The 19264-nt window shown below is 39.8% G+C and overlaps 6 protein-coding genes across 8 annotated transcripts; 2 read left to right on the top strand and 4 right to left on the bottom strand.

Annotated features, from left to right (window-relative positions):
* Window positions 1–1835: 1835 nt before the first annotated feature.
* On the top strand, window positions 1836–5963 carry LOC108114920 (bcl-2-related ovarian killer protein). 2 transcript variants are annotated; one of them, XM_017226107.2, is made up of 4 exons: window positions 1836–2280; window positions 2328–2757; window positions 5094–5237; window positions 5293–5963. In XM_017226107.2, the coding sequence occupies exons 2-4, from the start codon at window positions 2455–2457 to the stop codon at window positions 5749–5751; spliced, it is 906 nt and encodes a 301-aa protein (XP_017081596.1). In that variant the 5' UTR covers window positions 1836–2280; window positions 2328–2454; the 3' UTR covers window positions 5752–5963. The 2 variants fall into 2 exon arrangements, with proteins under 2 accessions (XP_017081596.1, XP_041675649.1); XM_041819715.1 differs by having other exon boundaries at window positions 1836–2757.
* A 669-nt stretch (window positions 5964–6632) lies between these two features.
* On the top strand, window positions 6633–8671 carry LOC108114916 (zinc finger protein 260). 2 transcript variants are annotated; one of them, XM_017226104.1, is made up of 5 exons: window positions 6633–6727; window positions 6790–7460; window positions 7516–7908; window positions 7965–8508; window positions 8565–8671. In XM_017226104.1, the coding sequence occupies exons 1-5, from the start codon at window positions 6716–6718 to the stop codon at window positions 8616–8618; spliced, it is 1674 nt and encodes a 557-aa protein (XP_017081593.1). In that variant the 5' UTR covers window positions 6633–6715; the 3' UTR covers window positions 8619–8671. The 2 variants fall into 2 exon arrangements, with proteins under 2 accessions (XP_017081593.1, XP_017081592.1); XM_017226103.1 differs by having other exon boundaries at window positions 6636–6727; window positions 6779–7460.
* Window positions 8672–8892: 221 nt separating this feature from the next.
* LOC108114917 (geminin) lies at window positions 8893–9819 on the bottom strand. Its single transcript, XM_017226105.2, has one exon. It carries the CDS (start codon window positions 9660–9662, stop codon window positions 9087–9089), a length of 576 nt encoding a protein of 191 aa, XP_017081594.2. The 5' UTR covers window positions 9663–9819; the 3' UTR covers window positions 8893–9086.
* A 3609-nt stretch (window positions 9820–13428) lies between these two features.
* Window positions 13429–14802, bottom strand: LOC108114891 (L-lactate dehydrogenase B chain). Its single transcript, XM_017226049.2, has one exon. It carries the CDS (start codon window positions 14669–14671, stop codon window positions 13694–13696), a length of 978 nt encoding a protein of 325 aa, XP_017081538.2. The 5' UTR covers window positions 14672–14802; the 3' UTR covers window positions 13429–13693.
* A 1325-nt stretch (window positions 14803–16127) lies between these two features.
* On the bottom strand, window positions 16128–17460 carry LOC108114921 (PH domain-containing protein DDB_G0287875). Its single transcript, XM_017226108.2, has one exon. The coding sequence runs from the start codon at window positions 17352–17354 to the stop codon at window positions 16209–16211; it is 1146 nt and encodes a 381-aa protein (XP_017081597.1). The 5' UTR covers window positions 17355–17460; the 3' UTR covers window positions 16128–16208.
* Window positions 17461–17736: 276 nt separating this feature from the next.
* On the bottom strand, window positions 17737–19043 carry LOC108114922 (grpE protein homolog, mitochondrial). The gene is made up of 3 exons (XM_017226110.2): window positions 18860–19043; window positions 18447–18753; window positions 17737–18328 (listed from the first exon to the last, which is right to left on the bottom strand). The coding sequence occupies exons 1-3, from the start codon at window positions 18943–18945 to the stop codon at window positions 18068–18070; spliced, it is 654 nt and encodes a 217-aa protein (XP_017081599.1). The 5' UTR covers window positions 18946–19043; the 3' UTR covers window positions 17737–18067.
* Window positions 19044–19264: the final 221 nt, after the last annotated feature.

Here is a 19264-nt window from a genome sequence, read left to right as displayed (position 1 = left end):
CTCAGGAACTATAAGAGGTACAAAGTTGAGATTAAGCAAGAAGATTCTTCAGCATCCTGCCACACCCACTCTAACGCCCACAGAACACCGAAAACCAAAAATGGAACAATTTTGAGAACTATAAGAGCTAGAAAGGATTAGGAATACGTACATATTTTAAAGATGAAAACTGTGGCGTCCATAATATTAAATTTATGTATTCGTTTAACCTTGCTTGTATAACATTTTTTCTTTAATATCTAGCGATTTACCAAAGATTTTTCAAATGGGAACATTATTATTTCGGTATTTATGAAGAAATGTAGATTATAAGGCCTCACATAGACAGTGACGTCACCATCAGTTAGTAAACATATTTTTTTTTGACAAAAGGTGGCTTTCGACTTTAGCGTTTCTTCTTGTTGAAGTTGTGACTGTAAGGAACGAACATCTGGCTGATGGACGACATAGGAACCGATCCCAAAATGAACCCATTGATAACACTATCAATGAGATTTGGAGGAGATTTATACCCCCTTACACGGAGTCACTATGTCAATTCAGTTTAACAGCCTATTTGAGCTTTTAATTATCAACTGGCCGCACCAATACGAGTACAACTAACGTGTATGGAATACCAACAGGGACTTGGTAATAATTAATTTCATTCAATTACAAAAACACTGCCGAGGGCAACAATGTAGCAGGTCGTAGTGAAGCCTATGGAAAATTCTTTGCAGGGGGTGTTGTTAATAGTTGGATGGGGGAGAGCAATGTTCTTCGAAGTGGATGTGAGGAAGCCAAGTAATAGATTTTTATAGGGTTGTGGTAATCGAATTGATTGTTCGATACTCTACAGAACTCAAACTCAACATAAGCAAGCCCTGACGACAGCTCCTTATATGTATATCAAGATTACATTGATTTTTGTGCTGAAGTGTTTACATTCTACGCATTTTAGCAATCGGCTCACTTTAATCGCACTTTAAGATACTACCTATGCAAATAATACGAACTTCCTGTGTGCTAGACTATTCGTAATCTAACGCAAATAATTTAAACACGGAATTACTTAAGTACGAACGTTCTCAAAGTAATGAATAGATCCCAATAGTTTTATTAATCTAAGAACCAGGGTGCACATTTCTCCCTTCTTCTCCTCCGCTCCTCGCGATGCTCAACTAGCTCTCATCTCCTATCCTATCCTGCAACCTTCGTTGTCTCGGACAATTAAGACAGCAATCTGTTAGTGGTTAGGAATTAATTCAAGGCGTTGTATTCATATATTGCTTTCTACAAATACTTTCAATTTACTCTGCTAAGAAGCGCAAGCAAGTTTAAATTTTCTATAATTTACCAAGGGCAGCATTAGAGCATTGTTTCCTTTCGGTCTAAGTAAATTCCGTTGCATTTCTTTTTTTTTAACTGTTTTAGAAAAATTGTGATCTTTTTTGAGAATTAGTTTAATAAAGAAATTCAGAAAAATTTCTCTAAAGATTATAAAGCTTCCAGTATACTTTCTATCATTCATTCATTTTGGACAGTTTTTATACATTAATAACAAACGCTATTTTCAAATTGGCGGCAAGAACCTTAAAGTTTTAACGTGAATAGCAATTTTAAAGTTTAGTTCACACTGTAAGCTCTTTCCTAGAGCTTTTCGGAGTAATAAAATATAAAAATTTTAACAACAATAATAATTATATAACTGACTTGAAGGGACATATGAATGTTAATTATTGGTTTTTTATTGTAATTTAAAATAATTCAGAAATAACCTTTAAGCTAACTGACTCCGGAACTTATTCGCTCTGCCGGGCTGATCTTATGAACCGGTTCAGAACGAACTGCGATGACAACGCAACGCACAATCACACACCTCAAGTTCGCGAGAACGGAGCTCGGAAGAACGGGACTGGAGATGCGAGACCGAGTACTGAGAGCAGTAGAATAAAACGGAGAGTGTGCGCGTTCGATCGTTTTCCCCCACTTGCTGAAAATTTCGTAGAGCTCTCGGTTAAAGGTTCAAAGTTATGTGAGGCGAAAAACAACAAATCTAAAAAGAAAGCAAAGGCGCTGCGAAGCAGAGCGGCTGGAAATAAAATGAAACTGGGATCGCGGCACCAGCAACAAGTTTTAGTGGTTTTCCTTTGTGCGTCTCGTTCGTGTTTGCTGCTCTGCGCTTTGCTCGCCCCATTCGTCGCCGACTTTTATTTTGTTTTGCTCATTTTATCAGAATCGGAACCCAATCCGATTCCGACTACCTCCAAAAAAGCGCAAGGCGAGCTAAGCTGCGTTAAGGTGAGCTGATCCGCTCTGCTCCAAACCGATCTAATCCCAGTGCTTAGTGCATGCAAAGTTGCGAGGCCGCGCTTTCGAAATTATACAACCCACATGGGGCAGCGCCAACAAAAGTCTCAGAAGATACAATAGCGGGCAGCCAAGCATTCTGCCACCGACAACCGAGTACTGACCATGGCCCCCACCACCACTCCGCCGCCCAAGCTGGCCAAGTTCAAGTCCTCGTCGCTAGACCACGAGATCTACACAGCTAATCGACGGGGCACCATTGTCACGGCCTCGAGCGACTGGAAGGCGCTTCGTGGAGCAGGTGGAATAGGAGGAGGACCCGGAACCGGAATGGGAACTAATCCCTCCAACGGACGTTCCCTTCATGCAGTTGGAGCCATTACTCGGGCCGCCTCCACATCATCGCTGGCAAGCAGCACACGCACCATGACCAACTACCAGGAGTACAAGATGGAGATTATCAACCAGGTAAGCCACAGATGGTCTTTATTTTCGTCATCAATGCCACAAAGATTCCAAAAAAACAATCAGTAAAGAAATCCAAGATTTTATTTAAAATAAAATAAATATAAAGAAATATACAGACTGCTATATTCGCGTTACATTTTTAATAATTTTAAAATCAAGATTTGCAATAACGTAGATATGAGAATTTATAATTTTATAATTTTTTATAATATCATTGTAGGGAGATCAGGGTAGCTTTCTTAAGCAAAAAGTATATTTCACAAATTTTTGGAACATTTTTTAGGACGCGTCAACCAGGATGACAAATATAGTTAGAATTTTAAGATGATTAACTTCAAGAACATTTGCCGCTCTGTAGCTAGAATTTTTTTAAACTTTTTAAAATCAGAAAAAAGATGTTATATACAATTATGTATATACATACATATCTGCATATTTACTTACATATATGTATGTGGGAAAAGCCAAAAGCTTCAATTTAGAAATTGTGGTATTGACAACAATATTATATTTATTTTTTTGTTTAATTTTTTTTAAATTTCTATATAAATGTTTAAAATAATAATATTATTAATATATAATTAACATTTTCGAAAGAAGTTATAACTGTGCCAATAATTTAATTGAGATTAATTTATTATTTCTTCATTAAATGTACAAATATATGAATAATAAATAAATTTAATCATTTAAATTTCACTGTTTCACAATTTCATTGAAATTTTAATTTTAACGCTCTAATACTTAAGATTTAACATTTGTTTGAATGTTATAGAACACACTTTTTGTTGAAATGTATTTGAAATAATTAATATATAAATCTATTTAAAATAATTAATATATAACCGCTTAAACATTTGATTTATTTTGCCTATCATATTGGTGCTTTTCCAACATTTATAAACTTCATATCTTAACAAAAAGTGCAGAAAAGTATAAACCGAAACTTTGCGCAAAAGCTGTTCAAATAAATTGTCGCATTCTGTCCCATTGAAGTTACGACCACAATAAAATAGACAACCGATCGGCAAACAGAAGGAACCTCGATTCCTATATACGCCTAATAAATGTTTGCGGAATTTCCAAAGCTTTTTTGTAGATGGTGAGAACGAGGACGATTCATTCGTATCTATGTACAATATCAGCAACTATTAATTTTTGGGTCGTGTCTGTCTCAATTTAATAGATAAGGTAAATCATTTTTGTTTCGGGCAGTCGTTTATCTTAGACTGATAAAAAGCTGTAATGCACGCACGTTTTTCATCGTTTTGCTATGTAAAATATTTACTCGACTTCTAGGTGAGCGAAAAGTAAAGTGTTTATTTAATATATTTGCCTTTGTAGTTGCTTTTGCCGAGACTAATAATTTGTTGAGCGATTTTTTTTACTAAGCGCATTGCGGAAGTTTGTTTAGAATTCTGGGCCTCAAACGTAAACAAGATTTCGTGGCCTTATCAACGGCAACTCAGGTGAGGATTGGCTAATGCCAAATGTGTACCTGCAAGCATAACAGCCACAATCGGAAGTTGCCTGAAAAACAATGACACCTGGACAAAAGGGATGCACGCTAAAGGCCGAAATCCCCAGGTGATTAATTTTATGGTATTTGGCGGGTCGAAACTTGCCAAAAGGTAAAAGTTAGGCGCACAGTGAATCGCCATAACAAGATCACGTAAAGAAATTGACGGATTTATTTCCATGGTGCGCGGGCAGGTGATTATTTCGCTGGGAGGGTTAACGGGTTCGGAGTGACTTCAATAGACTTGTCAAGGCCATTCATTTGGCATGGGTTCAATCTCATCGACTGGCCATGTCATAAGACAAGTTGGCGCCAAAAGTACATAGATAATTGTCTGTTTGCTGTGTTCCAAGTCGTTGGCGTGACGAACGGTAATTGTGCGACAAAAATTGAGGGAAGCTTAATTGTTTTGGAATTGTGTACTGCATAAGAGGGGATTTCTTAATTACAGCAAACATTTAGCGTCATGCGGATATCAGAAGCTTAAAGTTTGCATTAGTTTAGTCCCGCAACACGTGCGAATCTTTTTTTTTTTTTGTTTAGAAGAGTGTTGATTATTTATTACCGCCATGTGTACTGAGAAGTCAGTAGGGCTACATTTATAGAGACTATGTAAGAGGTGTGATTGAAATGGTACAGGTGTCCATGGAATTCAGCTGTAAACCAATTCAGAAAGACGTAAAAACATTCGCCGGAAACTTCGAGGCGGCCGATTGATTGATTGAGTGCCCCGCTGATGGTACAATATTGTCTGGCAATGATCAAAGCAAAGTAGTTAATTTGATTTTTATTGAACTTTTGGCTCTATCGATTTCAGGGAAAATGTCTGTGTGGCCAGTACATTAGAGCTCGGCTGCGTCGGGCCGGAGTCCTCAACCGGAAAGTGACTCAGCGTCTGCGAAACATCCTGGATCCCGGTTCTTCGCATGTGGTCTATGAGGTCTTTCCGGCGCTGAACAGCGTAAGTGGCCCTCAGTCGATTATTATATCATTGAATAACGTACTTTAATCCACAGATGGGCGAGGAATTGGAGCGCATGCACCCCCGGGTTTACACAAACATATCCCGACAGCTGTCAAGAGCACCCTTTGGAGAGCTGGAAGATAGTGACATGGCGCCCATGTTGCTCAATCTAGTGGCCAAAGATCTGTTTCGCTCTAGCATCACCTGGGGCAAAATAATTTCGATCTTTGCCGTCTGCGGCGGATTCGCCATCGACTGCGTGCGCCAAGGTCATTTCGATTACCTGCAGTGTCTGATAGACGGACTGGCTGAGATCATAGAGGATGACCTCGTATACTGGCTGATCGACAACGGTGGATGGCTAGGCCTGTCGCGGCACATCCGACCCCGGGTCGGAGAGTTCACGTTTTTGGGCTGGCTTACGCTATTTGTGACCATCTCGGCAGGCGCCTACATGGTGTCCAACGTGTGTAGGCGCATCGGAAGTCACCTGTATTCGCTCCTGTTCTAGCCTTATCCGGGACCATTTCGTTTTAGATGTATATCTGTACCATTTAGTCAGTGAGAGCTTCGGATCATTCCTGCTTCCATCGGCACCGAGTCGCGTAATAGTATATAATGCACCTTGTTTTACGTTTAATATTGTTATCCTGTTTCTTCTCTTTGTACATAAACGGCTAACCTAGGACCAGGCGCAATAAATCGTGTGTTTTAAATTCTTTATTTAAGTATTTGAATTTGGCGCTCGGGGGGCTGCCAGACTGGCTAATTCCTAAACGTAACTGTAAATTGCAAAATGGAGTTAGGCAACACTAGATACAAATTTTGTAAACTCAAATTCGTTGACAAAGGTTGAAATATAATGTGAGTTAAAAGCCTATTTACATCTCCTTCTTTTTTAGTTTCCGTAATTTATTACGTTATAAAAAAGGTAACGGATGAATTAGTCATTTGCAAATTTAAAAAATTTATAAAATGAATGGTTTTTGAAAATAAAGCATTGTATTTCATAATTGAGTGATTTTATTTTGTTTATCAATCTATTGACCGTTGTCTTTATTATATTAACATAGGAAGTTAAAAAATATATTAAAACTCACCAATTGGAGTTTTGTAACTGTCGGAGGCGCTGGAAACATTTTATATTTATTTTCAATCTATTATTATTTAAATTAATTTACAGATGTGTTTACATTTTTAATTGAAATGTTTATTAGTTTTAAAATGAATTAAATTAGCAGTTTAATTCAAATTAATGGAAATTTTACTATATATGCGAAAAATACTTACAGTCATAAAAAAATAATTATATGTAATTATAATTATTATTATATAATATTATAGAAGCATTGCCACATACTTAAACCGCGAGTATTTAAAAAACTTGGTGGCAACGCTCTGACTTCGACCAAACATTTGTTGTGAATGCGCTTTCCTTTATTATTTATTGTAAATATAGTAGTTTCCAGAAAATAATGCCATGTCATGTAAGTGAGCCTTGGCTCTAGGAATGAACCTTAAATTATGTTAAATTTTAGTGCCCAAACAGGCGAGGGATATTATTCCGGACTACCACGTGGAGGATGGAACGTACTCCGGAGATGTATCACCCCAGGAATTCCTCTACTGCAAAAGCTGCGGCAAAGTCTACGAGAACAGCAAGGAGTACGCTAGAGATCATATCCGGATAGGTGGGTGCTGTGGCGGCGCCAGCGAGGGATTAGAGATTGTAGAAGAAGTCCCAGAAGATTGCATTTTGGAAGAGGTTGGCGACGAGGACATTGTCGATGCGGATGTGCCACTTTGGGAGGTAGTAGAAGTTCCAGATAACATCCAGGTGGAGCAGGACGAGGCCAGTCAGTCAGATCGCTACTTTTGTTACGATTGCCACAGCATTTTCGAAAACCGGAATAGCGCCGAGGATCACGTTTGTCCGCAGGCGGAATTTGGAGGAAGTTCCACCCAGCAAGTCGGCGAAGTCAAAACTCCTACACGGCGAAAGTTGACAAGTGTCAATGCAAAAACAGATCCAAAAGATGCTTCTTCGGTCATTAAATGTGGGATCTGCAACACCGTATTCAGCTCAGACAAGTTCCTCAAGTTCCATATGCGCATCCACGATAGGCGCGCTTCCAAGAGCATTCAGGACGCACTTCCTGTAGGTGCCCATCAGCAGTACAGCGAGCTGGATCAGTTTTACTGCGAAATCTGCAACAAGAGGTATGTTGCTTTGCCCAATTAGGTATTTTCTGACGCATTTTTTGTTCTCTGCCAGTTTTGACGAAAACCTTTTGACGATACACAAACAGATGCACCAGCAGAGTACTAGCGAGATTATGTGCAGCATTTGCAACCGGAAGTTCGAGAACGACGTAACATACCAGATGCACCAAAAAATTCATGAAAAACCTCGGGACTCCGATATGTCTAGTAAAGTAAACCAGCGTTCTAGTCTCGATAAGGATAAACCCGGGTTTCCCTGTCAGTACTGCGAGCGGGTATTCACCCGTCCCTTTGAAAAGGTCAAACACGAACGGGTCCACACCGGAGAGAAGCCCTACGCCTGCGAGGTCTGCGGAAAGACATTTCGCGTGTCTTATTCACTAACCCTTCATCTGCGCACTCACACCAACATTCGACCGTATGTGTGCACGGTGTGCAACAAGCGGTGGGTACAAAATTAACACTTCTCTATCTTAAATTAAAATAAATTTTTTATTCCAGCTTTAAATCGCACCAAGTGTACTCCCACCATCTGCGCATACACAGCTCGGAGCGACAGTTTGCCTGCGATTCTTGCCCTAAGTCGTTTCGCACCTCAGTTCAACTGTACGCCCATAAAAACACCCACACCAAGCCGTACCAGTGTGCCATATGCAACCGGCCCTTCTCCTCGATGTACGCCGTCAAGAATCACATGCAGACCCACAATGACGATAAGAGCGTTGGAGGCGCTAGCTCTAGAACGACGTCAGTTAAAAGCGGACAACTTACGAAAAGCCAGACAGTAGGGAAGCATTATTGCAGTACTTGTGGTGCTGAATATGCCCGCCTCTTCGCTTTACGCGTGCACATGAAGTCAGCTCACGGTGTAATAGAAAATGGATCATTACAGCACGAGAAACCCTCCGGCGTAACTGAAGATGCCGACGACTCTGAGACAGCGGTACTGATAGCCGCCGCCGAGGCAGATGCTGCTTATATTAATGCTGTGGTAAACGATGTAGATGTCGTGGGCTCCGTACCCTCCTACGAGGAGTGTGTTGAAGTGGGTTTATATTTCTCTTTTTCGGAGTTTTTTCTGATTACTTTTCTTTATTTCAGTTTGATGAGGATAACTTTCACAGCGAAGAAATTATTACAGATTGGCTTAAGTAACTATTAGCATTTCTACTCCGACTAGCAAATAAATTATTGTTTTAGCAATCGTATACTGCTTTTCTTTGTGAAAATACTGTTACGCACCTCACTTAAATTGATAAAAGTGTGGTGTTAAAAAAATATTGGTTTACAACCAATTGGTGCCAACCAAAGACCACCACAGGAACATCTTGGTTTACAGTATTTTGATTCCTCCTTTAATTTTATTTTCCGCAACTCCCATTTTGGCTAAGATCACAATAATTGCTCTTTGCAGTCCGCGAATAAAATGTTATGGTGCAATTGTTAAAACTTTATTTGAATTATAACTGGCGTGTAACAAGTAAATATATTGCTGGCGTACAATGACCAGTCCGTTGTGAAAGCTGACGTACAGGGATAAATTAAGAGTAATTTTTAGCTACAACTAATTGTAAAACCTTAGACTAACAAAACGTGTGATTGGTGTACAGCATGGGCGGGGACCTAATACTGATTACCCGCAGCCTCATCTTCCTCTAACTCGCTGTTGTCCTCGTCGCAGATCTCCTTGAGGACCTCCACCAAGTTCTTGGCCTCGTCCAGCTCCTGGCGCATCGTGTCCATCTCGTCCTCCAGCCCTTCGATGCGCTCGTGCAGATGTCGGTTTTCCGTGAGCGAGTCCTCCAGGGCTAATCGCCGCTGCTCGGCCAGCAGTTTGTAATAGTTCTCACCGGGCTCAGTCTCGCTAGTGAGATCCTCAGCCATGATAGGCTTGTCAGCATTACTGCGGGTAGTGGTTTCTATATCAGTCTGAGTGTCTGCATCTCTTGTGGAAGTCACCGGAGGAACAGTGCCCGGGTCTACACACTTCCGCTTGCCATACTTGGGCGCGACTTGTACGCCGGCCTTCAGGCGACTCAACTGATCCACGATGGAAGCACGCCCGGAACCAGTGAGGTTCTCCTTGTCGTTGACGTTGCCCTGTAAGGGTTTTAGTGTCTTGCGTTGATGTTTAAGGTGCTCCTGCTGCTCGGCCTCGCTCTCGACTTGGATGTAGACCCTGGCAGCGCTCGAAGACATTTTCAGAGCTGTATATTGTGCTTTTGGTGGTTTTGGGTTGTCAGGCGGTAGCTCGCGTGCTATGTTTTTGCCGTTTGTTTATGCATTAATTTCTGCGCTTCGCTCCGCAGTTTTCCACTCGTTGTAATGGCCGCCAAAAAATGCGAAGCCGCGTGCTGTTGTCTAACACTGTTTGTCAAGGGCTGCATCGCATTCCAGTATCCCTATTTTTCGTGGCACGACGTCGTGTCATCACGTGGATGTAGACTCCGCCATGTAGAGAACACACACTAAGGTATATTTCAATTTAAATGTGAGTCAATACCAAAGTATATTACAACAAAAATATATAAAAAAAAAAAAAGAATACCTTAAATGAGTGAACTTGAAGTTTTTAAAAACACCCATAAGTAGGTCTTTTAAATGTAAGGGTAATATAATGTATATATGTATATGTGTAAAATGTATTTTAAGAAGTAGTGAAGAATACATAATCTATACATAAAAAAATCTTATCCCATATTTTGGCGAAAAAAAAGGTACAAACATTGAGAGTGAAGTTCTCGCCGTTACTTTCGTATATAAAAAGGAAGACGGGAAGCAGAAGTAACAGGAAAGATTGAAAGAAGGCTTACTTTAGTATTACAACTCATCCCCCTAGGTAAGTTTTTGATTAAAATATTTTTGAAGATCGCCCCTAAATTTTGTTTTTTTTTCACCAAAGTGTTTATTATTAAATTATTATTAAATATTAATATTTATTTTAATAGGTTACAGCCTCCCACTTTTTTTGTAAACATTTTCCTAATTAACAGGATGTGGAACATCTTAAGATTAATTTCTGAAAACCAATAAAGCGAGAAAATTTAGGAAAACCAAACAGGTTAACATGATTTTCAAAAGGTGTAAAGAAAAATATTTGCCTGCTGAAAACAATTTGAGTTCAAGGCGACAGACTTATTTCTTTTAAAGATCTCATTTTGTTACTAAAAATCAATGACATTAACTTCGAGAAGATTTCAAACAGGAAATACTACCTGTTTAAAAACAAGGAATAATCTAGTGCCATTTGTTGTTCGTCTATTACTTTGCTACAGTCGCAGCTTCCAAACCCTTCTGAAAACGGGGCAAACATTTTTATTCCGAAAGTAAAAATAAACGTCAAAAAATGTAGCAATACAGCAGGCTCACAGCATTGAAAAACAGGAAAACCTTATAAACTTATATATTTAAGGAAAATTTACTAAGTAGGAAGCGGTTCAAGATTTAGGCCAAAATCACTGATGTGCAACCATCTGTATCGAGATACCAGGCTTTCAAACTAGGCAGGATATATGCAGCCAGTCTTTGAAACAATATTTCGATATAAAAAGAAACTGGTTCTTAAGAAAATTCAAAAACAGTACCTTAAAAATCACTGAATCATAACGAACTGGCTCAAAATATCAGGCTAACAAAGATGATGGTAGGAAACTTATGAAATTATTTGGTTTATAATCCATTTGTCTCAGAATTGTAGCATTCGAACAGGTAAACAGATTTTTTTAGACGGCAACCTCAACCAAGTTTGGGTGTGAGTGTCGTAATCGTGAAAATCCCTGATAATTTTCACTGCAAATCATTCAGCGGTTACGAATCGGATTACAGGAACAGGCCAGTATCAATAGGATAAAGCCACACTAAACTGAAAAACTATTTGAATGAGCATTGAAAGGGTCAAAAGTGCAGGCCCATCTGTGAGAAATCAGTGGAGCGTGACCAAATAGATCAATAGAACAGGTTAACAGAAAGTGAAACAGATGAAAAATGCTATAAAATAATATGGAATGGACGGACAAAAAGCTAGAGATTATCTCCATTAATCCTATTCAGAAGGTCACTGAAGCATGATCGTGCCCAACCAGGCTAACAAAAAAAGCAAGTGGAGATGGTGCTATGGAAGACTGCATCCAGCAACAGAAACGAAATGCAACGAACCTGAAATGCACATGCATTTGTTAAATATAACCCAATGCCCTTGGAGTTGGGAAAAAATCTTGATTCGGTTGCACTTCGCTGCCTTGGATGCACTTTTCTAGCCTGGCTGTTCGCCTGTTCAAAGGTCACAGTCGGATGCACAGCGAAAATAGATGAAATGACATGTGTGGGGATGAGTGTGGGAAAATTTTATGATGAGCATGGATGAAATTATCTCGAAATATGGGAAAACAGACAGCACTCCCAAAAAATACCTGCGAAACTGTAGCATCTCAATAAGTCAAACGCAAAATGAGCATGACACCCAGCATAAGTTCCAAAAATATAAAATCATAGTCTCCAAAAACCTGTCTGAAATTTCTGTAAGCCTATTCGGATTTTCACCACCAAAACAAACACAAAATCAACAATAAATAATCATACATTTGTCAGGCTCCATGGGGATCTGTCCATAGATACATACATACATATGTATGTAAATTAAAGACTTCGGGGAAAAACTGTTGCATTTCAACAGAAAAACATAAATGAAAAAAGAAAAACCCGGAATGTTCTCCAGTAGGTAGCTAGAAATCAAACCAGTCTGTGTGTGTGTTTACTTTCTCCATGCACTGTGCGCCTAATGAATTTTAATTAGCTAAACAAACAGCTAAGTTGGGTTAAACATTTCCATTTATTTAAACAAATTATAGGGGAAAAGGGAAAGGGCCTTAAACGATCGTGTCTTGCTACAACAATAGCCCAAAATCATGGCGTAACATTTTCCCAGACAATGCAACGAGGCGTTGAAAAATCTCCAGCTTTTCAGAGAGACAAGTGTTCAAATTCTGTTCGCCTAGTAGCATGTTACACTTGGCTACACTTGTGGTTATTAGATGTGATGCTGCAACACAATCTTGGCGTGTCGCAACCCCAGGTCAACCACTTGATTCGCTTCGTCACATCTGCACCCAAATCTGATTATAATGGAAAGCAGAAACGCCATCTTTCGTTTAGTAGTTTAGTAGCTGCTAAAATTCATGGGCGCCTGCTACAATCGTAGACCTTGGCTCCAAAAAATTGCCCAATTCCCTCCACATTGAAAACCCCCAAATGTCTTGAGTTTCGAGATTACTTTGATGTAGCTCATCATTGGCTTTTTTATTTCTCTGCTCACCTAGTCGCTTCCCAGACCTTTGACTTTCGATTTTCTTAGGAAGACCTTCCCTAAAGACCTTTGGGGATGTAAACGTATATTAAGAATTGTCACTGCTCAAAATGGAATCAATCATAATTTTTGAGGAAAATTACAAAATTTTAGATGTCCGTTCACAGGGCCACAGAAATTCTGAAAAGTATTTTCTTTTCGTTGCATTTTTATAACTTTTCTATGAAACTCATGTGTGTTTGGATCCCTCTTGCTCTAGCAGAGAGTGGAAAGGGCAAAGGGCTGGCCTATTCATTCACTCACACGCGTCTTCTCTATTTCTCACTCTTCTTTTTGAGATTCGGGTGTGGTTAATACGCGGTACATTCACTGTATAAGAAATTTGGGTGGAGTCTTTGTGGTGAATTATGATTGAGTTAGACACGGGTATATGGGGAGGTTCCTCTTTCAAAAGTACCCATTTTTAGATCCACATTTTTTAGATAATTTCAATAAATAATAAATAATTTAAAAAATTATGAACGATTTAGTCAATAACTAAGTACTTCCTCTTATAATATTAAAGTTTTTAAGTGTAAAGAATGGAAGAAAATATAATAAAATTTATCCAGATATTCTAAACAATAATAACTAACATTAAGTTTAAGGCCTTATAGATCACAATTCACATATGTATGAAGATTATATTTGAAGGGATTTTGTTACAAATTTGACTACAAATGTAAGGCTTTTATAAGGATGACAGGGCTATTTTTCAAACTACTTCTGTATGGCAATATTAAAAATAAGTAGTTAATCATTTCTTAAGTTTAAACTCTCCAACCAAGCTGAGTATACTAGAATAGATGATGTCTTCTAGTTGAGTACTTTCCTATCTTAACAAAGTTGGAACAAGGATATCTAGTAAACAAATCAATATCGAAGATCTTTAAAGCTTCAGAGAGCACTGCGCTTCCATAAGAGTATCCGCGGAGGCTTGAAGTTTGCCTTTCTCCACATCCGTCAGGGGTAGCTGAAAGACATGACTAATTCCACCCGAGGTGACCAAACAGGGCAAGGATAGGACAACGCTCTCCTTGAACCCATAGAGACCCTTCATGTCCGTGCCCACAGAGGCGATCTTACCTTTGCCACCGCACAGTGCCTGAACGATATCCGCACAGGTAAGGGCAACGGCCCAGTTGGTATAGCCTTTTGTTTTAGCCACAGAAAGTCCGCCTGTGATGACCTGCTCATTGATCTCCGACCAGTTCTCGGGATCATCACCGCAGGCCAGGTCCTTCACCACATGGCTTAGACGGATGCCACCGATGGAGACGGAGGACCACACGGGCACTGCACTGCTGCCGTGTTCCCCGATCACATAGCCCTCAACCTGCGATGGTGGCAACTGGAAACGTCTGGCAATGAAGTTACGGAATCGCACCGAATCCAAGTGACAGCCTGTGGTGAAACAGCGGTGCTTGGGCAGCTTTCCAATTTGTTGGACGGCATAGGTCATGACATCAGCGGGATTGGAGACCACTATATAAATCGCTTTGGGACTTAGTTTCACCATTTTGGGCACCACATCCTTAAGGATCTCAACGGTCTTGTGCATCACAGTTAGCCGTGAGCGATCTTTGTCCGATGGCCGTGCACCTGCTGTAATGATAATCACATCCGAATCTATGGCATGAGAGCCATCGCCACATGGGACTATTCGAGGATCCCCCATAAAGACTGAGCCATGCTGAAAGTCCAAAGCCTCAGCTTTGGCCAACTCATAGTTGACATCCAAGACCACCACATATTTTGTAATATTACGGACCAGAAGCATCGCACAGATCGCCGTGCCCACTTGTCCGGCTCCGACCACACTGATCTTCGGAAAACGAGGTTTCTCAAAGCCTTCTAAGGGCTTCATAAGCTTGCCGGAAGAGTCTTTAACGGACTTGGTGCCATTGAACTTCCGTCCCCATCTGGAAACGTGGAAACTATAGCTTTATATGGATTTAAAAGCCTAAACATCCTTTTAAATTTTGAGTTTTGGGCCGAATTGTTTTGTTTAATGAAAGTAATGAAATGGAAAACAGAGAAGAAGTTTACATGACAGATTAAACTTACTATTTATTATTTAAAATACTTTTTTAATTCATTTTTCATGAAAGGACTTTCGCGAGTCATTCATAGATTTCATGATTATTGCAGTCTAAAAAAATAGTTCTTAGATAAGTATACTAACATAGATTACATATAAAAATATAAATGCATACTTATACGCTGATATGAACATTTTTAGTATTTTTTGTTGGTATATTTTAGGTTCACATATAAAGCTTAGAACACTGATCTGTATAATAGGCCATATTTTACAATTTTCGTTTACGGTCACACTGATGACACACATTGATTTTTCATTTTTCACTTCACTTCGATCGAGTTCAGTTCTTAATTGGAGATATGTAGATATTTTGATCTCTCATTTTCTAGAACCACGTGTTGTTCTATGCACGCTCGTTTACCTATTTTATAGGGTAACTGAGTGCTACTTTAAGGACATAGAGAAATCTCATTGACAATCTTACCAAATGCCTGGCTATTTCACTGGCTTTGTGTTCCATTTAAATTGTCAAACAAATTTTAAAACTATATGTTAGTTTTATTAGCACAGTAAATTTAAATTATTTTTGTCCTATGCACGCTCATTTGCACATTTTTCTGGGTAATTGAGTGCTATTTTTAAGGACATAGAGAAATATTCAACAATCTTACCGAATGCCTGACTGCTACTTGGTCTTGCACTTCATTTAAATTGTTGAACAGATATGAATTTTTATTAATTATTATTAACTCCAAGCGTTTAAAAAACATAAAACTGTAGCTGAAATAATAATAAAGTTACAGTTATGCAATAAACGCTAGAATAATTTTTGGTAGTATTTAATAACGTTTTGGCTAAAATCTTATAATCTCTGCGTTTTGAGGTACTTCCACAGCCTCATACATATGTACATATGTATGTATGTATACCACAGTCTTATATTCCTTAACATGTAGCCATACATATGTACATATGTATATCATTTTCATAATTAGGTATAGGCGAAATATATTATTATTACATACACTCAAGAAACCTTAACAATGAAACCAACTAATTATTTTCATAATATATATATATATATAAATACTAAAGTTTTTATTTGTCTGGTTGGTGGTAAAACAGTGGTCGCAAAATGAAGTATTTTCTAAATAAATTTACAAAAAAATTGGTTAACGTTTGGAAACAATAAACGGTATACCAATTTCCAATTTTGATAATTCAATTAATGTATCAAGTCATATGTAAACGTAATACTGTTTCCATAAAATGTAATTTCCCTAAAAAATAAGAAATTTCAAATTTTTTAAAGCAAATTTATTTTCTTTGAAATGATTTTTAGACTAGTTAAACATTTTGCTTATTTAAGTGCCTGCGACGCCTCGATCAGTCGCTTAAGATCATCATTCTTCGCCAAAGCATTCTGGATGGCTTTGAGCACCTGGTCATCCATGTCCTGGATTTGCTCCTGACTTAATGCCAGCGTGCTCAGGCGCTTAGCCAGTTCCGAGAGTTTTGGCTGCCGCTCTAAGAAGTGATCCACGACATGGGGCGAGATGTTGGCCAATTTGGCGAACTGTTGGATGTATGGAGGGTAGGAAGAGTATTTGAATTCCGAATCCTCTTGTAATTTAGGGGTGTTGAGATGTGGCTTCGGTGCCGGTGTGGTTGTCGAGGTGGTCACTTGAATTGGCTTTATGGTGGGCAGAGCCACGGGACGTAGTGGAATGGGATAGTGATACGGTAATGGTTGCCTGACCAAAAAAGGACGCAAAGGTTTCATGTTAGCTGGAGAAGGTGGGGCCACAAAAAATGGCTGAAATGCATCGGACGACGGAGCGATGAACGGAGCAGGAGTCGTTGTAGTGGTGACCTCCCCTGTCCACAGGTTATAGTGCTTCATAAAGCCACCAATACGTTCCAGTAGACTCAATTCCGGCTTGGGCGCTTCGGTAGTAGATTTTTCTTGTGGTAACTCATCGTAGCTAGAGTTGTTCATGGTGTTATTATCATCATTATCATCATCGTCGTTGTCGTTGTCGTCAGCCGTCCCCTTGTCCTCTGGCACATCCTCCTCCGCCTGCAGAATGCTTATATATTGTTTCATCAGAGCTAATCCCCCATCATTACCGGCCAGAGTGCGTATGTAATCTATGGTTTCCTTGTCACTATCCGTTCCAATCATTTCGCCCAGATCCTCGATGTTCGGCAGATTCTTCAAGCCTAACTTGTTGTGAGCTATGTCCAGAAGGTCCTCCGGATAACCCCAATCTGGAGCAGCTGTTGTAGTCGTCGTGCTAGGTGAATTGGGTTTAATCAGCTTATAAACCGGCATGTTATAGTACAATGCGTTCTGTAGCTTAGAGTCCAGCTTGGATGGCAATTTCCGATTTATATCTACTATGACAGCGCTATCTTGGCCGAAAAAAGGCATCACCGAAACTCTGGCATAGATGCACTGCACCATGGCCAGGGACCAGAGAAAACGCGTTACTACACCAATCATACCGTTGACTTCAAATGTTTAAGGACAACTAATCCATGATAGCTGAGAAATCTTTCGAAGTAGACTTTGGACCCGAAAAGAGAGGAAACCCATCTTAGGGAACCACCATTTGTGTTTTGTCTGAATTCATGGGAACGTGCTGGTTAGCCTACCTGCTGGGTCATAGAAAATCTCGATTTTCCAATGAATTTCCCACCTACCCTACGGCTTGGAATGTGATTACTCTGTGCTACCTGGTCTTTTCATAAACAAAAGAAATGTTTTTTCAAGAGGGTTTAAGATTTCGAAGGCGAAGCAAAACGGAAAAATCAAAGAGATCAGATGGAGGCCGTGGCAAGCAGGATTCCCAAAAAGTTTCCGGAATGTAAAGAAAACGTCGATGTATGCCAACAAACTAACACGTTTTTATTACCGTAATTAAACCTTAAATTGGAACACTCGATGGCAACGCGTGTGGTATAAATTGTGGCCATCGAATCCAGTCACAGATCTCTTAAAAACTAGAAGGAATTCTAAATTCGCAAGCGCTGCCCAAAGGAGGGATTTGAGGATACGTTGTATTTACACGGGTTTTACGTACATGAATTTTGCAGTGGAAAACAAATTGCAAACGACTGAGAGCAAGGCCATGTAAATGGGAAATTTTTTTCTTGGGGGAATTTGATCTGGGGGAGACTGGGAATTTTGCTTGCCTCTGGGCAGACACTTCGTGATCAACACTTGGACACACCCACCAATGCGGGCCGTATGCAACGCTCATGCAGTTTGTAGCCGAGTTTGGTCACCTCCACCACGGTGTTGGCCTCAACCGTTTTGTCCTCCTTCTGGAACAGGGCCTCATGCTGATTGGGGTCAAACTTCTGGTTGATAGGATCCAGCGGTTCCAGACCGTGTCGTTTGAACACTTGCAGCAACGACGCCCTTGTCATGGTAAGACCCTCGTACAAATTCTTCAAATCAGCATTGCCGCTTAACTGTAATAAATTTAAGATTAATCCCCTGTATCCCCTTGAACTTGTCTTTGGCATGCTAACTACATCTAAACTGGACCAATTCGAATTCTAATTTGAATCCTATACAAAAACAAAGTACCTTATCTTTGGGCACCGCCTGCGTGGCATGTCCTAGAGTGTCCGCCACCTCGAGCAGATCCTTGCAGAAGCTTTGGATGCCGAAGATCTTGGCGTCGCTGATCTGTTTGTTCAGTCGGTTGCGCATGTTTTCGCTGTCGGCAAGGGATCGCTTGTATTTGTCCAGAAGCTCCGCATTCTGCTCCTTGGCGGCGGCTAGATCTTTGGTGAGTTTCTCAACTTCTGGTGTAGATGCTGTCGCCTTCTGCTCCGTTGATCCTGCCGCCGCTTCTTCCGGTTGTTTTTCTGTGCTGTATAATCGCAGGGCGCTGAGAAAGGGGGTGGAGGAGGCGATGTTAGAATTACGTGCGATTGCCGACAAGCGTGCGAGCTCATTACGTCACAGAAAAGAGGAAGCAATATTGCTGGATTTACCTCATATTCTGGGCCGTAACCGATGACCTTAGTTGGACAAGACGCCGGCCAAACATCTGCAAGGGTAATGGTACCTTCGTTGCCATTGTGATTAGCTTTTTTTTACGTAAAATAAACTTATTTTCCTTTTGACGTAAAATCGTCGGCTGCAGAGTTTGAAGAGTTATCGACTTTTATTTGGTGATATCGATTGTGCCCGAACTTTCGCATCGATAGTTGTCGTTAAGCCAACAATTTATGATTACAAAAAACTAATAATATTGAATTATATGTACATTTTCTTTTTTTATTTTATTTTTATTTCTACTTCAATAATAAATTTTTACATTTCTGTTTGAACTTTTTAAAACTTATAGCTAAGGAGAGAAAATTCTTTAAAATGTAAATCAACAAACTAGAGTCAAG

Source organism: Drosophila eugracilis, unplaced genomic scaffold, assembly GCF_018153835.1.
Source record: "Drosophila eugracilis isolate 14026-0451.02 unplaced genomic scaffold, ASM1815383v1 contig_90, whole genome shotgun sequence".
NCBI classification, from domain to species: domain Eukaryota; kingdom Metazoa; phylum Arthropoda; class Insecta; order Diptera; family Drosophilidae; genus Drosophila; species Drosophila eugracilis.
This window is presented reverse-complemented; position numbering and strand designations above follow the sequence as displayed.